This window comes from Phlebotomus argentipes, unplaced genomic scaffold, assembly GCF_947086385.1.
Source record: "Phlebotomus argentipes unplaced genomic scaffold, Phlebotomus argentipes genome assembly contig_15, whole genome shotgun sequence".
Lineage (NCBI taxonomy): Eukaryota > Metazoa > Arthropoda > Insecta > Diptera > Psychodidae > Phlebotomus > Phlebotomus argentipes.
The window spans coordinates 4,011,784-4,028,346 of NW_026776181.1; the positions used below are offsets into that span (position 1 = coordinate 4,011,784).

At 47.8% G+C, this 16,563-nt stretch overlaps 4 protein-coding genes across 6 annotated transcripts; 2 read left to right on the forward strand and 2 right to left on the reverse strand.

Moving 5' to 3' along the window:
• The first annotated feature begins 126 nt into the window (after positions 1-126).
• LOC132262241 (probable phospholipid-transporting ATPase IIA) lies at positions 127-6,277 on the forward strand. Of its 3 annotated transcripts, none has more exons than XM_059761440.1 (7): positions 127-558; positions 1,291-1,405; positions 1,472-2,017; positions 2,755-3,484; positions 3,551-5,077; positions 5,157-5,360; positions 5,436-6,277. In XM_059761440.1, exons 1-7 carry the CDS (start codon positions 401-403, stop codon positions 5,567-5,569), a joined length of 3,414 nt encoding a protein of 1,137 aa, XP_059617423.1. In that variant the 5' UTR covers positions 127-400; the 3' UTR covers positions 5,570-6,277. The 3 variants fall into 3 exon arrangements, with proteins under 3 accessions (XP_059617423.1, XP_059617424.1, XP_059617425.1); XM_059761441.1 differs by having other exon boundaries at positions 2,758-3,484; XM_059761442.1 differs by lacking the exon at positions 127-558 and adding an exon at positions 969-1,205.
• Positions 6,278-6,446: 169 nt separating this feature from the next.
• LOC132261532 (serine proteinase stubble) lies at positions 6,447-13,017 on the reverse strand. The gene is made up of 11 exons (XM_059760380.1): positions 12,585-13,017; positions 12,441-12,529; positions 12,017-12,311; positions 11,660-11,953; positions 9,390-9,464; positions 8,219-8,448; positions 7,382-8,031; positions 7,163-7,298; positions 6,865-7,009; positions 6,660-6,805; positions 6,447-6,599 (listed from the first exon to the last, which is right to left on the reverse strand). Exons 1-11 carry the CDS (start codon positions 12,661-12,663, stop codon positions 6,447-6,449), a joined length of 2,292 nt encoding a protein of 763 aa, XP_059616363.1. The 5' UTR covers positions 12,664-13,017.
• A 135-nt stretch (positions 13,018-13,152) lies between these two features.
• On the reverse strand, positions 13,153-14,039 carry LOC132262189 (ankyrin repeat domain-containing protein 49). The gene is made up of 2 exons (XM_059761369.1): positions 13,825-14,039; positions 13,153-13,766 (listed from the first exon to the last, which is right to left on the reverse strand). The coding sequence occupies exons 1-2, from the start codon at positions 13,982-13,984 to the stop codon at positions 13,252-13,254; spliced, it is 675 nt and encodes a 224-aa protein (XP_059617352.1). The 5' UTR covers positions 13,985-14,039; the 3' UTR covers positions 13,153-13,251.
• An 83-nt stretch (positions 14,040-14,122) lies between these two features.
• On the forward strand, positions 14,123-15,709 carry LOC132261867 (uncharacterized protein C19orf47). The gene is made up of 2 exons (XM_059760880.1): positions 14,123-14,236; positions 14,384-15,709. The coding sequence occupies exons 1-2, from the start codon at positions 14,218-14,220 to the stop codon at positions 15,574-15,576; spliced, it is 1,212 nt and encodes a 403-aa protein (XP_059616863.1). The 5' UTR covers positions 14,123-14,217; the 3' UTR covers positions 15,577-15,709.
• The last annotated feature ends 854 nt before the right edge of the window (positions 15,710-16,563 follow it).

Here is a 16,563-nt window from a genome sequence, read left to right on the forward strand (position 1 = left end):
AATAATCGATGTTTTTCACTTTACAAATGAAAGAAAACCCCTTGGTAAACTTTTTGAATTCGCTCTCGCGGATTAAACTGAATTTCATGTTTCATGTTTCTTCGGTGTTTCTCCGAGGTTTTTTTTCGAAATGCGGCGTCGAAGGAAACTCGGTCAGCTGAGTGTCGGCCAATGTGACGTCTTGAGAGTGCAAAAAAATCGGTTCGGAAGCAAAATGTGAACTTTACTACCGTGTTGCAAGCAATTCTTATCACAAACGCATGATTTATGAGTTTCCTACTCTGATAAGAAGTCCATAAATCAAGTGGAGGCCGTTGTGGAGCATTCGTGCATTTTTTGCGCTCGATGAAGCGTGTCTTGAAAAAAAATGTGAAGTTCCAGAGTGAAGAAGAATAGGGCCATGGATATGCCTCTGAAGGACTTTGAGATGAGTGATTCAGAGACAGAACTGCTGCTTGATGGCCAAAGTGATGTGAACTATTCAGTAAATACGCGGCTATTCCGCAACAGACGCAGAAGGACATCTTTCTGGTCGTGCTGCAAATGGCTCTGTTGTGGGTGAGTTTATGTATTTCTTTCTACTTGAAATCATTTGTTGGGAAGTATTAATGATGTCTCTGTGATAATTGCACTGAAAATGTGTGAGGAATTGGGAAATTTGATATAAAACAAGATGATTGAATTGTTTGTTTTGGAATTCGCAAGGGGCATTGGAATTTCGGGCAGAATTCGATAATCCCAGATGTATGTGTGATATGATGATTTATATTTAAGTCTCTCTTTATATGACTTATTGGGTCGATTTGCATAAAGATCTTGTACTCCTCTTTATAACGAACTGTTTACTCTATGATAGAAAGAAATTGTAGTGTATTTACCTATTCTTGCCTTATCTTTTCGTACCATATGGATTGTTCAACCGGGCAATCTTTCGACATTCCAGCTGACACTTCCAGTGCTGTCATCTCAGTGGAATATTTCCAGTGTACTTGCAATGTTTTGCCCCTGAGACTTTTCTCAGCACCTTGTGATTTTATTCCCTTTAGTTTTCTGTTGCTTGTGGCGTGAAAAATCGTGAAAATTGCCGAGTTAATAAGTTTGAACACTATCATGGACGATACATCGCAGGGCGCGCCACCGACGCCGGTGACAAAAGAGACGGCCCCGCTCATTACAAAACAAAGGCGACGGACATTTTTCTCTGGGTGCGAATTTCTCACCAACCATGTCACGCTCCCCCGCGCGCTTTTCTGCCAGCGCACGATTGATTATTTGTCCGTGTTCTTGCAGATGCTGGTGGTGGCTGTGGCGAAAGTGGTTCTCCGCGAAGGAGTTCCGCTCCCGGACGGTGCACATCGGGAAGCACTGCGACGAGAAGTTCCCTCCCAATGAGATCCGGAATCAGGTGAGCGCGAAGAAGCTCTCGAGCGCTGGTGACTCATACTGATTGTCTGTGCTTCTATATTTGCAGAAATACAACATTATCACATTTCTCCCTTTGGTGCTATTCGAGCAATTTCGCTTCTTCCTCAATCTCTATTTTCTCATCATGGCACTGAGTCAGTTCATTCCGGACATCAGGATCGGCTATCTGTACACCTACTGGGGACCATTGGGCTTCGTTCTCACCGTAACCATTTGCCGCGAGGCGGTGGACGACATGCGACGCCACCAGCGCGATCGCGAGGTGAACTCTCAGAAGTATAGACGCCTCGTGGGAGCAGACAGGGTGCCAGAGATGGTGCCATCGTCCAAGCTGAAGGTCGGCGACATCATCATCGTGGAGAAGGACGAGAGGGTACCAGCAGATCTGGTCTTGCTGCGAACTAGTGACCGAAGTGGGGCGGTTTTCGTGCGCACTGATCAACTGGATGGCGAGACGGATTGGAAGCTGAGGCTGGCAGTGCCGGCGACACAGAAGCTGGCTAGTGACTCCGACCTCTTCAACCAAGGCGCTAGTATCTACATTGAGAAGCCACAAAGAGATATTCACTCGTTCATTGGGACCTTTTCGAAGGTAAAAATCACATTTATCGCCTAACGTTTCACTGATTTATTGAGCCTGTCGACAGTTACTTCCACCACACCTCACTCAGGGGGTCGGGAAAATGTGTTGCCATTTGATGCACACTTCATTATATGGCAAGATATGTATATAATTCAGTATTGCATATAGTTCGTTGTGAAATGGCGTGCATGGGAGTTAATGATAGAAGTAGAAACGTGGAGAAACACCCACTGTTGTATAGAATTTATAAGAATGCTGACCGTGTTTGCCATCGATTTCCATAAGAAAGGGTTGCGCCTTCCCCTAAATGCAGAGTGGGCGTTTAAGGGCAGTCAAGGAACTTTTACTCAAGCACTTAATTATAAATCATTTGTAATTGGGCCATTAAAAAGGGAAAGTTGGGGATGTTTTTCTCTCACATTTCATCAATTCCTTCTGTTTCGTTACAAAGAGAATTGTTTTAATTATGAGTAAATCAATTAGGCAATATTTTGGAAGATTTCTTGATGAATCACTGCTTAACTTGGAAATATAATTGTGGTATTATGCAAATTGATCGATAAAATAATCTAGACTAGAACGAATTGAAGAATTCTCAGAAGAAGATTATTTTGTAGTTATGAATGTTTCCTTTTAACCTTTATCTTGCGTACATGTTTAGTCTTTTAACCGGCAATAATTTAGGGAATTCCCAGTGAAACAGAGGCAAATGCCGCCTCACATCTCAATGATGTCATTCTCTTCAGCAGGAAGGCTCGGAGGAGGAGAGTCTGGACGTGGAAAATACTCTGTGGGCCAACACAGTGGTGGCGGCGGGCACGGCCACGGGAATTGTCGTGTACACAGGCAGTGAGACGCGCAGTGTGATGAACAATTCGCAGCCACGATCGAAGATTGGTCTGCTGGATCTGGAGATCAATGGCCTGACGAAGGTGCTGTTCTGCGCCGTGATGGGACTCGCGCTGGCGATGATGTGTCTCAAGGGATTCAATGGGCCGTGGTATCGATACATGTTCCGCTTCGTCTTGCTCTTCTCCTACATCATTCCCATCAGTTTGCGCGTGAATCTGGATATGGGCAAGGCCTTCTACTCGTGGCAGATACAGAATGATCAGGAGATAAGTGGCACTGTGGTGCGTTCCACGACAATTCCCGAGGAGTTGGGCAGAATCTCGTACTTGCTGACGGACAAGACGGGCACGCTGACACAGAATGAGATGGTGTTCAAGAAGATTCACTTGGGCACCGTGGCGTATGGGAATGATTCGTTCGACGAGGTGGCGTCTACCATTCAGAGTATTAATTCGCAGCAAAACCAGCCGGATGTGACGACAAGGAGCAGCGCCATGTTTGCCACCACGCGAATGAGACGCCCTGAGGGTTGGAGGGCGTGGGAGGCGGTTAAGGCGTTGGCGCTCTGTCACAACGTCACACCTGTTTACGATGCAGATAACAAGCATGGAAATAGTGAGAAAGGTGAACATAATCAATATTGTTTCATAAGAAGGGTGTTCTAAAAAGGGTGTGTGACTTTCTTTGCAGATTCGCCCACTCGATCGATTGACATTGAAGTGCCGGGGAAGCGTGAGGTGGTCTATCAAGCGTCCAGTCCTGATGAAATCGCCCTGGTTAAGTGGACAGAACAGGTGGGCTTGGCTCTGGTGGCGCGTGATCTGCAATCTATCACACTGCAGCTGCGTGGATCGCAGTTTGGCAAGAGTGCATCCACGAGGAAGTTCACGGGTGATGGGGGAAGTATTGATACAACGGTGACGAATTTGTCTGCGGAAGGATCTCGTGTGGATCTGAATTCACCATCGAGTAGCAGCACGACATCATTGAACTCATTTCTCGGTGGTAATCTGATGCGCTTCCAGATTCTCCAGGTGTTCCCATTCACGAGCGAGAGCAAACGAATGGGCATTATTGTGAAGGATCTGTCGAGTGGCGAGATTACGTTCTATCTGAAGGGTGCCGATGTGGTGATGTCTTCAATTGTGCAGTACAACGATTGGCTAAGTGAGGAGAGTGGCAATATGGCGCGCGAGGGCTTGAGGACACTCGTGGTGGCAAAGAAGGTGTTCACGGAGGAGCAGTACAACGATTTTGAGACGCGCTACAATGCGGCCAGGTTGAGTGTGACGGATCGCTTCACAAAAGTGGCGGCGGTGATTGAGTCTCTGGAGCGTGAGATGGAGTTGCTGTGTCTCACGGGTGTGGAGGATCGTCTGCAGGATCGTGTGCGTCCCACGTTGGAATTGCTGCGGAATGCCGGCATCAGGATTTGGATGCTGACGGGTGATAAGCTGGAGACGGCAACGTGTATTGCCAAGAGTAGTCATCTGGTGGGGAGGAATCAGGGTCTCCATGTGCTGAAGAGTGTTCTCACGCGTACTGACGCTCATCTGGAGTTGAATCAGTTCCGACGGAAGCAGGATTGTGCGCTGGTGGTGTCCGGGGAGAGCTTGGAGGTGTGCCTGCAGTACTATCAGCACGAGTTCATGGAGCTGGCCACGGCCTGTCCTGCCGTGGTGTGCTGCCGCTGCAGTCCCACGCAGAAGGCGGAGGTGGTCTCCCTGATTCAGCGGTACACGGGAAAGAGGACGTGCGCCGTGGGCGACGGTGGGAATGACGTGAGCATGATCCAACAGTCAGATGCGGGTGTGGGCATTGAGGGCCGCGAAGGGAGACAGGCTTCTCTGGCTGGTGACTTTAGTATTCCTCAGTTTGCCCACATTGCCCGGTTGCTGCTCGTCCACGGCAGACGATCGTACAAGAGATCAGCCGCTCTGTCGCAATTCGTCATTCACCGTGGCCTCATCATATCCACCATGCAGGCAGTCTTCTCGGCCGTCTTCTATCTGTCCTCCGTGCCGCTCTATCAGGGCTTCCTGATGGTCGGCTATGCCACACTGTACACCATGTTCCCTGTGTTTTCGCTTGTGCTGGATCAGGACATCAGTGCCCACATTGCCGTGACATATCCGGAACTGTACAAGGAGTTGTCCAAAGGACGCAGTCTCAGCTACAAGACATTCTTCATGTGGGTCCTCATAAGCATCTATCAAGGTGATTGCTTCTTCCACTGCACAATCGACAGACTGTGTGAACAAGACTAATAGGATTTTCTTCCATTGCATTCTTGCAGGTGGTGTTATAATGTACGGAGCACTTGTGCTCTTCGAGGACGAATTTATTCACATTGTAGCAATAAGCTTCTCGGCACTCATTCTCACTGAGCTGATAATGGTAGCTCTGACGATAAGGACATGGCACAGACTAATGGTTATCGCAGAGATCTTCAGTCTGATCCTCTATCTCATCTCTCTGGCAGTTCTACATGAGTATTTCGGTAAGTTTATCACTTTTTCTGCATGTATTTTTTTTTAGCCATTTTGCTAATTATGATTCTCTCCTGATGCTGCAGATTGGGAATTTATTTGGTCATACGACTTCGCATGGAAAGTGTCAGTTATCACGCTAGTATCATGTTTGCCTCTGTACATTATAAAATTCCTGCGTAAGAAGTTCTCACCGCCGTCATATTCGAAGTTAACGTAGAGCGAGAGAGTAAGAGAGACAGAAAAAAGGGGTTTAAGAAGAGTCGTGAGAACGTGCAACATTACTATATGTGTTAACTTTTTGTATTAAAAGAGAAATAAGAGAGAATAACCCCAAAAATATATTTTAAATGAACACACAAATATTGACTGATTTGTTTATTCTTTAATTATCATTGAATGAATATTTAGATTTTGTATTAAAAAGATGAACAGTGATCGAAATCAGTCTTAACTGCACACAAAGCTTTTCCTCACCAATTTATCTTTAAAAAAAAATCAATTCCCATATTTGACGGATGAGTTTATACGTGTATTTTTATTTAGATGTTTAATATCGGATTGAAGAAGTACATTTTGTCGATTTTGTCCCTTTTATTGTGATAACGATGGGAAAGAGAAAAAGAAAAACCTTCTAAAGTTCTAAGAAACGGATTTATTTACCTCACATCACATTGAGCACCGATTTAATCCGCGACAGCACAGAAGACATGAGAACTGTGCAAAGTGTTGAGGAAAAAAGGAAAAAAAAACTCTTGGAAAAGTCTTCACTAACATTTAAACTATGATTGTAAACTGTAAAGTGTAAGAGAAAGAAATTAATAAATATATTTACTGTTAATTTATTTATCCAAGAAGAGATGAATTATAAATTAAAAATAAAAGTAAAATATTTTTATTGATCCTACAACGAAAAGGGATATCTTAATACTAAGAGAGCAAGATATTGCTTGATTTTTACTCTGTGTTTGTTTTTTATGTGTAATATTTTAAGCATTATGGCATACAAATTCATCATTTGACGCATCTTCAGTTCGAAGAGATGTCTAGAAAGAAGTTCCCACTTCGACAAGGAGGGCACGACGAGTGATGGCATCTCAGGAGAGATTCTTCATGATCCATGGCATAAAGTTGGAGACACGCGTGTAGACGCCCGGGTATTGTCCTTTGCCGCATCCGATTCCCCACGAAACGACGCCCACTTGAGTCCACTTGCCGTCATTGACCATCAGTGGTCCTCCGGAGTCACCCTGTAGAGATGGGAGATAGAGTTTAGCGGATTTCGGTGCATTTTTGCGCCGCGCACTTACGCTACAAGAGTCCCTGTAGTCTTGGCCGGCGCACAGCATGTTCTGCGTGATGCCGGCCGGAGCGGCATTGCCGTACTTCCGGGCGCATTGCTCATTGCTCCAGATGGGAATGCTCACCTCCTGCAGAATCGAGGGCTGAGGGCCGTCTGAGGGGAATGACACCAGTGAGTTTTGACAGTCTCTCAAATGCTGAACAAGGACTTACTCTCCCGGAGACTACCCCAGCCGATCACCACTCCAGTTTTGCCACTGTACGATCGCACGTCGTTTGCTGCCGGCAGACAAATGGGCCGAATTGCCGAGGAGAACTGAACTGGAGTGTCCAGTGTGAGAAGCGCGACATCGTCGTACTTGAAAAGAAACAATTTTAATAAGAAATTCAATGATTCAAAAGTCAAAACCGCAATTCAGTTCAGATTGCAGTTTTGGACAATTTTCTTAGAAGAAATGTTCAGTCTGTAAACGATGAAAAATCGACTTTTCGCGTTGTATTGCAAACTTACCAAAGTGCGTGAATCGAAGCCACGATGGCGAACGACTCTCTTCACGTGGCGCGTCTCGTGTACGACTTCTGTGGTCGATCGAATGTTGTGATCGCCCAACTGAACGGTCAATCGAGCGACATCCCATGAGCTCATGCTGTGAGAAGAGTGAGAGGGATTAAGCAATTTGCCGCTGAATTAGCTGGGAGAGATTAGCACAAATTAGCGAAAGATACTCACTGAGCCACGCAATGAGCAGCCGTGAGAATGTGCTGATTGTCGATCAGAGATCCGCCGCAGAACTGCCGTCCGCCGTTGAAGAGCACCGCGATCCAGGGCCACTCATTGGGATCGGCATTGTGACCGCCCACGATCCTCTCCGAGTCCTGATATCCATTCTTCACGCCGCAGTTGGTGTTGATTCCAGACGGCGGCGAGGTGGGAATCTGGGGCACTTGAGGGGCTGTGGTGGTGGTGCTGGGCCGCGTGGGGAGAATGGGCGCTGGGGTGGTGGTTTGCGGCCACTGGAAGATGGGCGGACGCGTGGGCCAGGTGGTGGCGGTGCCAGGGGGTTTTGTAGGCATCACGGGTGCGATTGGCGCAACGGGCGCAACGGGAGCGACGGGCGCGATGGGCGCAATCGGGACGATGCCGCCTGTGACCCATGGCGGATGGGTGGCGGGAGTGTGATCTGGCGGATGCGTGGGAATCGGTGGCGGCCACACGCTGGGACTCTTGTTGGCGTCTGGTTTGTGGTCCGGCCTCTGAGGGGCTTCCGTGGCGTTATCCTCGTCGCCGGGCTGCTGGGGCGCCTCGGGCTTCTCTTCTTCGGCAGAAGGTGTGGTGGACGGCGGCAGGGTTATGGGATTGGTGCAGCACACGCCGAAGGCCTGAGAGAAGACAAAGTGATCGAGATGAGGAATGAGATGGAAGTGGGACGTGGGACGAATATTGGGGGCAGACAAACAAAAATATTGGCAAAAGAAAATGAGGCATTTAAATTCTGCACACAAATGTGTAAAAAATGAGAATATCTCTGGCGGAGTGTTCCGTGGAAATCATATGGGCGATGCTCACCGGTGATCCCTTGTTGTCGAAGTAGGTGCACGTGTCGTAGTTGCCCAGGACCCAGGACTCCCACAGCGGCAGATTGGGCAGCTTGAAGTACGGATAGCAGTGCTTGACGGACGTGCAGAAGCCCAAGTGGCCGCGGGATGTGAGACAGGCGCTGCCCTCGCGCAGCACATTGCCCCACACTGTCGTCTCTCGCGACGGCAATCCGGGAATCTGCCTGGGCATCCTCGCGGCTGCCAAGAGAGGTGTTTATGTGAGTTTTCTGTTTTTGGCTGAGATGCATTTCGCACGCGCGAGAAATGAAAACAGTTATTTTGTATCACTCAGCGCGGATCATTGCAATTTTATTCCTTTGGCCATTTAACGACTGTCCAATTAAAGTGTCTTCCTGGATAAGTGTGTAGTGTTGTGGGAAACAAGAGGTGTGGCGCGGAGGAGAGAAGGAGAAAAAAATGTCATCCAGATTGGTCAAGTGGGATGAGAAAGCATCCGCGGCGCAAATATTTGCAGGCAATAATCGCGAGCTCATTTATTGTTTAATATCAATAAGAACCGGTTGACACACTAAAATGGATTGAGCGACAGTTTAATATCCAGGTGTGTGACTTCTTTCGCCAGAGATTTTATTATATGGAATTTGCACAAATTCGCATCGATAAACTGTACAGTTTTTTCCGCGCGTCTTCCACTCTTCTGATCTACTTTGTCTCCCCCAAAATTATCTCCCGCAGCCACTTATTGGCCACTGATAAGGGCATTTTGTCAGCGCGCGGAGCTGCTTTTGCCACCTTATCAGCTGGCTCTCTGCGGCGATGGCATGTAACGGGGATGGCAATTTATAGAACGACTTCGCGAAGAGGTGTAGAAAGTGAAGAGTGTGCAGTTGTGCGTTAGGATGTGGAGATTTCATGGGGGGAAAAATTCTGCAATATTTCATTTTGCCGCACAAGTGCAACATTTCTTATCCCAGTCAATGAATTTCAAGTGTTCTGCGCGGCATAATTGGATGAGAACCCGCATTGCAATTAGATATAAAGGTATAAATGTCTTTGCGTGTGTGTTGCTGATTGACCCATCATCGCCGTGCGACGAAGAAGTATGGGCACTTTTGTTTATTCCCCATGGATCATTGCACTGGTCGACCACCAAACGAGTCTTCCTTTTAATCTCTCACCGTTCGTGGCTGTTGCGCCAGAACGCGTGTGCGTCAGGTGATAAATGCATCTTAATCCGGACGGTGGTGTGTCACCTGCAAGGCAGAAATGCGGACATTGTCCTCTTCGCCCAGCACAAAAGAAATTATTCACATTTTGATTGACGCTCATGATCGCTTTTGACGATCATTGGCGGTGATTTTACACGACAGGCTGAGTGAAATTGACATATGGACACGCATTTTTTGCTCAGAATAAATCCCCAGAACGACTTTTGGGGTCACTCAACTAACGCACCGCGGAGTCAAAGACCACGTCGAGTGATAGAATTTCTTCTTTCACCTGCCCAGAAAGAGAGCGAGAGAGGCGCGGCGGGCGGCGGTGGACAGGAAATTCCTGGGGTACAAATTCACGATGAGTGTGATACAAATTAGATGTGCTAAAGAGTGGCTAAAGTGCCCAACGTGACATGCCTGCCGATATACATTTGGGCAGAGCGACGAGAAGACGCTGAAATGGGATTTGGATGGGGTTCGTCGTGTGGCATTGAAGTCTTGTGTGTGTTTCAATTACCATGAATTACAATGGAATCATCCGTCTCTATCGTGTCACCATAGAGATGAGGTGTCGCACCACAAAAGATCACAAGCAAGACAATTAATTTCATCTTTGATGGAGAGGACAAAGGCCCCAAAATATCGATTGATCACTAAACAAAAAAAAATAAAAATTCTATTGCGCGCTCCAAATACAGCAAAAAAAGGAGTTCTTCTGTCCTCCCTTGGCACTCGCGACGAGATCAAAGGCGCGCGTTGTCGCTGGATTCTATGCAAATCACTCTGTCACTCTCTGGCCTCTCTTGCGATCACTGATCACAGCACGATGTCCCTGACTTTGACGGTGGCACCATCCGTGTGAGTCTTGGACAAACTGGAGTGCCGGAGCGACGAGCCGTGTTATATACCAGCCCCCACCAGGTGACAAGTCGCCGAGAGGCGCGATCGCTGCCATCGAGCTCTTGGCGCGCGATCGGCTCAAGTGCGGCATTGCCAAAAAGCCTTGTGGGTGGAGGACTGTCCAACGCAGCACAGCACCCGAGAAAGGGTGTCAAATGCTGGGGCGATCCAGAGGAAATCCACGCGATGTCCGTTATTCCCTTGGTCGCGAGCGGGCGCGCGCAAAACGCCGCGCGAAAACATCACACGGATTGTGGGTGGCGATGGTTGGAACATGAAGAGTAATATTAACGTACCGTTACGCCTTGAGCATTTTTTGACTGGTTCTCAGGTGACATTTTGGGTGAAAATTCTTCTTGCTTCTTTTTCTGCGCGGCACTCTTTATCCCTCTGTTTGATCTTCGGATGTTTATCTTTGGGAGATCTCGTGGAGAAAACGTATTCAGTCAGATTTTAGAACATCTTCAAGAGCCGGAGATTTCAGAATTTCTCTCTTTTATTTACGAATTGTCCAATCTTTACGATGCAACGAGTGCAACGTTTCTTTAAAATATTAACTATTTCAAAAATCTTTCACTTATTTATAGTTCGTTTCTACGTAATGGTCTTTGCGGAAAAGTTGCACGGTTTTGTGGATGCCGCGAAAAATCTCTTTCATCACGAGTAGGGCAGTTTTGGACAGCTTCTTCTTCGACCAGAAAATTTAACTTAAGTTACGCATTTCTCGAGTATTTCTACGATTTTCAATTATATTGCACTTATAAAATTTGATGTTTTTAATGTTATTAAAAACAAATTCCCCCGCTCTCCTCTAAAGTCATATTGATAGAATTTTCCCGAAAGAAGCGCCCAAAAATCCCTAACACTCGCCTAAATAAAATTGGGTGCTTATCAACATTCTCTGTAAAACTGCATTTCGCAATCTTTTGATCAGATAAACCTTCAGAATCTCTCCTTGTCGTGATCAATCAATGTGGCAAGGATTAGGCTTTTGGCGCTTTTGGTGAATTGAAAATAAAATCCAAGAGAAAAGACGCTAATTGACTGTTTATTCCAGAGAAAAGATCCTTTTATTTCCCATTTTTACCACCTCTCATCTGAAAGAATGTTATTTTTGGCATGTCAATCATCAGATGACTCACCATACATTCCCTAACCAAATGTTGTGTGTCCAAAACGTATAATTTTATTGCACTTGATCGATGTCTTTTTGCCCTTTTCGGCATTTTTGCTGCATCGCGAGACCGTTTAAATTTGAATTGCCGTTCTGTCGACTTTCCGGCGTTCCTTTACTGATGAATTTGAAGCTAAAGAAGGAGATCATGATCAGGATCAGAGCAGAAGCTTCCGCATGGGAACATTGAGCAGAATCCCATTGGCGATCTGCGAGAGCAGAGGCTCATAAAACTGCCCACTCTCGAGGAGGATCTCGTTGTGGTGAATGTTCCAGTACTCGTTGATCAACTCCAGTACCACGAGATTGAGAGTGGGATCCGGCACGAGATTCTCAATGAACGTCCTCACTGACTTCACATTGGGGATCATCTCGAACTTGAACACTCTCATGTAACGCTCGCCATCGCGCTCCTCTGCCTTGGCACGGATCTTCCACGTGGTCTGGACGCGGTCTGCGTGGAGGGAAAGAGAGAGTCTCAGGCAACCGAAGATATCACGCACAGTCATTGTCTTACTCAGTGTGAGATTGAAGTAGCCCTGAGAGCCCAGATTGAGTTCGTTGAACTTCCCCTGGCCCTTGTATTCGCCGTCCATGTGCAGACGCGGAATGGCCACGTCCACGTTGAACTTCCACTCGTCATCCGTGATTTGGGATCGCACGCGCCTCACTTGGGACTCACTGAAGCCGTACGCGTTGCCACGCACGACCGTGAGTGAGGCCAGGAGCGTGCTGGAGGCGCGATAGAGGAACTTGGAGTGGATGAGCGGCAGTGGATCGATGGACGTGATGTTGAGCCTCGGAATGCCATCCTGAAAGCGAGAAGAAATTATATATTCCGGTCACACTCGCTGATTGTGGAGTGAAAATATCATTTGACCACAAAGTGTGTGGCAAATTTGGCCGAAAAGCCAAGCCGTAATCAGCCTTGATCCACTCACTTTGAGCGCTGGTATGATCTTCTGCAGCACACTCTTGATGCACTCATTTCTCTTGGGATCCTCGCGCTTGCACAGTGTCGTCTCAATTGCTGTAAAGTGCGCACAATTAAGTATCTTTGCAAACTGGTTGATGAGCTAACATACGTAATTCTGCATCATTCACTTCGTCACACGCCACAATGGCAACGCTGATCAGCACAGCGAAGATCACAGGAAGTCTCATCCTCAACGGTGTTCGCACTACTGAATCGATATCTGCCAGTGTCACAAAAGATCTCCGCCGAAGAGCCCAAGAAGGTGGTCACCGAAGAAATCTAGGCCGCACCAGACCGCCTCGCGAGGTGGTCACAGAAACTCTGTCTCTCCTGAGCCGAGTGGCGACAAGTTTGGCCGTCCGAGTGCATAAGAGCAGCACGTTGAATAAATGATTATGTAATGAACGCAGTGGTGGCTTCAGCGTCGCCGCGAAAGAGGCCAAGAAGCAATGCTAAGAAGCGAGTCAACAATGACCAGAGAACGAGTTTCGGTGCATTGATCTGCGCCGCATCAAGCTGTCGAATTTCTATCATCTTCATTATGTGGGCTGATGAGAATAGGCGGGAAATGGACCTTGAACATCAGTCCATTTCCCCCCTGGTTCACCGTGAAAACTACTTTCACTTTCACATGCTTTCTTTATAGCAACTCTTCCGCGGCGCGGAATTCGTGATCAATTACTCAGCCCTGAAGAGCCCGAAGAGTGTGATTAACATTTAATTCTTACTTTATTAGACACAATTTTGTCAGTTCTGATCTGAGACTTGGGAATTTCTTAATCTATCAATCCAGTTTCCACTTGCAAAGCCCTGTGACCCATCCGGAAGATGGGAAGCGTGTGTCCTGTCCGCTTGGCGATGAAATCTGCCCTCTCGCTGGAGTTGTTCAGCAGATCCGCATTGACTTTGGGGTGGAAGAGCAGAGTGGCTGCCGTATTTCTGCACTTGGACACCGTGGCAGTGACATGGAGGGGTGTCTGATCACCATCCGATGGAGCATTCACATCTGCTCCGTGCTGCAAGAGCAGAGCGGCGATTCTCGCGTTGTTCCATTTGCAAGCCGAGTGCAGAGGCGTCCATTTGTACTCCGTCAAGGCACTCACATTCGCTCGGTACTTCAGCAGGAGCTGCGCCAGCTCATAGCGATCATTGTACGCTGCCCTGTGGAGTGGTGTGTAGCCATCTCGATCCACTGCTTTCACGCACGATGGATCTTTCTCCAGAATCTCCGCAACACGCTCAATATTGTCTCCCTCATCGGAAGCCCACAAGATTTCGCGCTCCAGAGTTTCTGCAAGAGCCAATATATTATCTTATGTTTGATTGGGAAATATTGATATTTCACTCACCATGCGGGGATTTGTCCTCTTCTATGAGATCATCCGGATCATCCCATCCGGATACAAACATTCCCCTCTGAATGTTGGGCACTTGCATCTTCTCAAAGTCCACCAGCGCCGCCTCGTCATCTGATGACAGAGGATCATCCCCAGCAATGAGATTACTCATGTCAATGTGAAAATCAGCAGGAAAATGTGAAACTGCAGAGGCGAATGAAAAATTGCTGTTTGGATGTCAAAACATTCGAAACGCCATGCGCGCTCGCAGCGCCGCGCGGCGACTGGGATCGTGATGTTTTCGAATATTTTGACTGAGATACACTCGAAAACTCCAAGCACAGGAAGAAAAATTGGCTAAACTGCTGAAAATAGGTGGAAAGCGTGTGAAAATTGTGTAGAAAAATGTCCGTGTGCAGTGCCGGTACGTGATTAACTAGTAGAATGCACTGAATTCTGTTCCAGTGTGGCGATAAATTGTAGTGAAGCCATTCTAACCTACTGTGCCTCTTGTCAATGGAGTTTGTTTACCAAATTTGGCAAAAATTGACGGATTTCTCGTATTTTCCAGCCACCTGGGTGAAATTCTTCGGGGCCGCAGGCATCCCATCCAATGTATCGGCCTCCTATGCCCACGCCTTCGTGGAGAATCGAATGCAGATGAATATGCTAATGGATCTCAACAAGGAGTACCTGCGCGAGATGGGCATCACTCCCATGGGCGACATCATAGCCATCCTGAGGCACGCGAAGCTCGTGCATGACCAGAACACACGGGAGAAGGTGCTGGCGATGGATAAGGTGCCGGTGGCGGCGGTTTCGGGAAATCCCATTGGTTCCAAAATTGTCAAATTGCCACCAAAACAAGCATCTTCCGACATCACGGGCAACGCCGAAGTCCCTCTTCCTAGTAAACCTCGCCGCGTGCTGCCGGAGCACGAGGGCAAGTACAAAGTCACCCTGCCGTCGGGAACGACGCCGCGTAGCAAGGAGATCCTGTCCAAGCGGACGCAGATGTTCCCGGAAAAGAAAGCGGCGGAGAGAATGGAGATGGATTCAGACGATGAGATGCCACAGATGAACAAGCGTGACATCACATTCAAGGTGGTGGGCCTGGACAAGCCCACGGGCTCCATATTCTCGCGACTGGGCGACAAGAGTCGAACGGATGGGCGAGTGATTGAGAGCACACCGTCGCACGCGGGCATTCTCAAGAACAGTCCCACGAAGAAGATGGGCATCGTGAAGAAGGCGTCAGCTCATCGCGTGATCTCCGTGAAGCGCGTCCCCGCCAAGGCCACGACAATGGTGGCCGACGAGGTGGAGCAGCAGCAGAAGATGGAACTCTGTGAGCCTCAGAAGAGTGTCTCGTTCTCTTCCGAAGACGAAGTGGTGGAATTTGCCTCCCGGCGGGCTTCGTTGAAGCCCAAGAGCCGCTCCACGGCCACCAATGTGCGTTCGCGACTGGGCATGAAGAGTGGCAAGACGACCACAATTGCCGTACTGCACAAAACGCGCAAGACCATCAAGATGAAGCCGGGCATCATCAAGAGCAAGCTTCGGTCGGACGATATTGTGAATCTGAAGACTCTGCCAGTGCACAGTCGGCTGGACCTGAAGAAGCGCGGCGGAACGCTGACTGCCAATGCTCTCGCGGCCAGGATCGGCGAGGTGACACTCAACACGAGTCCCGTGAGGCGGAAGGAGATGAAGCAGGGCGGCAGCAGTGTCTTCAACAGACTCGGATTCTCAGGCAATCACTGAACCTGCGAAGGAGCGCTTCTTCTGATCCTCATGGACGAACGAGTGAGGGGAATAGAGACGATGTTTGTGTATCAGCTGAGTGTTCTGATTAAATCCCTGTGCGGAACAACACAGAAATCCTTCGCTCACGTTTATTACGAATCACCAGAACATTCGCATGACAATATCAACGACTCCTTGATACATTCTGGCGGTGGTTTTACAATTTGTCACTGCCTGTCGAGTTTCTCGTGAATCACACTTTGTCACAGGCTGAGCAGTTCGACTGGATCTCACGACGCGAGTCGGTGTCTTCTGGAAATACTCCGCGTTCTCAGCTAAGCATTCAGAAATAGAGCCAAAGACTTTAGACACGCTGTTCAAATCTCCCTTTCTAATGTCTTCCAGTTGATCCTCAGTGACTCCAGTCCTCTCAACGCACGTCAGGATGATATCAGAGATCACTGGCGCGATTTCACTCTCGTCACTGTTGACATCCTGCGCTAGGCTAAGTGAAGAGCACAAGAGAAAAACTATAAGCTTCATTATAAAGCTGAGATCTGATGCTGTAAATGCTCCTGAGTGGACTGACTGAATGCTTCACATCTCAGTATTTTATAGTCCTAGAAAAAAGGTCATTAACATTGTAATTTCATCTCAAAACTATCTGGCCGGAAGCGTTGGTCAGTGTCGTCAGCATTTAGATCGTTATGATTTTTTATTTGCTCTGCTGCAGGCTCAGGTGATTGACATCCAATTGCCATAGTTCATTACCTCCTTAATGCATTTATCGATATATTCACCAATTTTTAGGAAATTGATCAAATTGGCTCTACTTGAAAATTGCCACCAAACGAATTGGCGAAAAATCCCGCAAAATCGTTTTGAAATACTTCACCTTTTCTCCACCAGGTGGCTTCGCGCCCCGCTGTGCTGTAGCGCGGTGACTTTTCGACAAGGAAGAAGAAGAGCCGAATGGCGGGAGGGGGTTTTCGCAATCCATTCAGT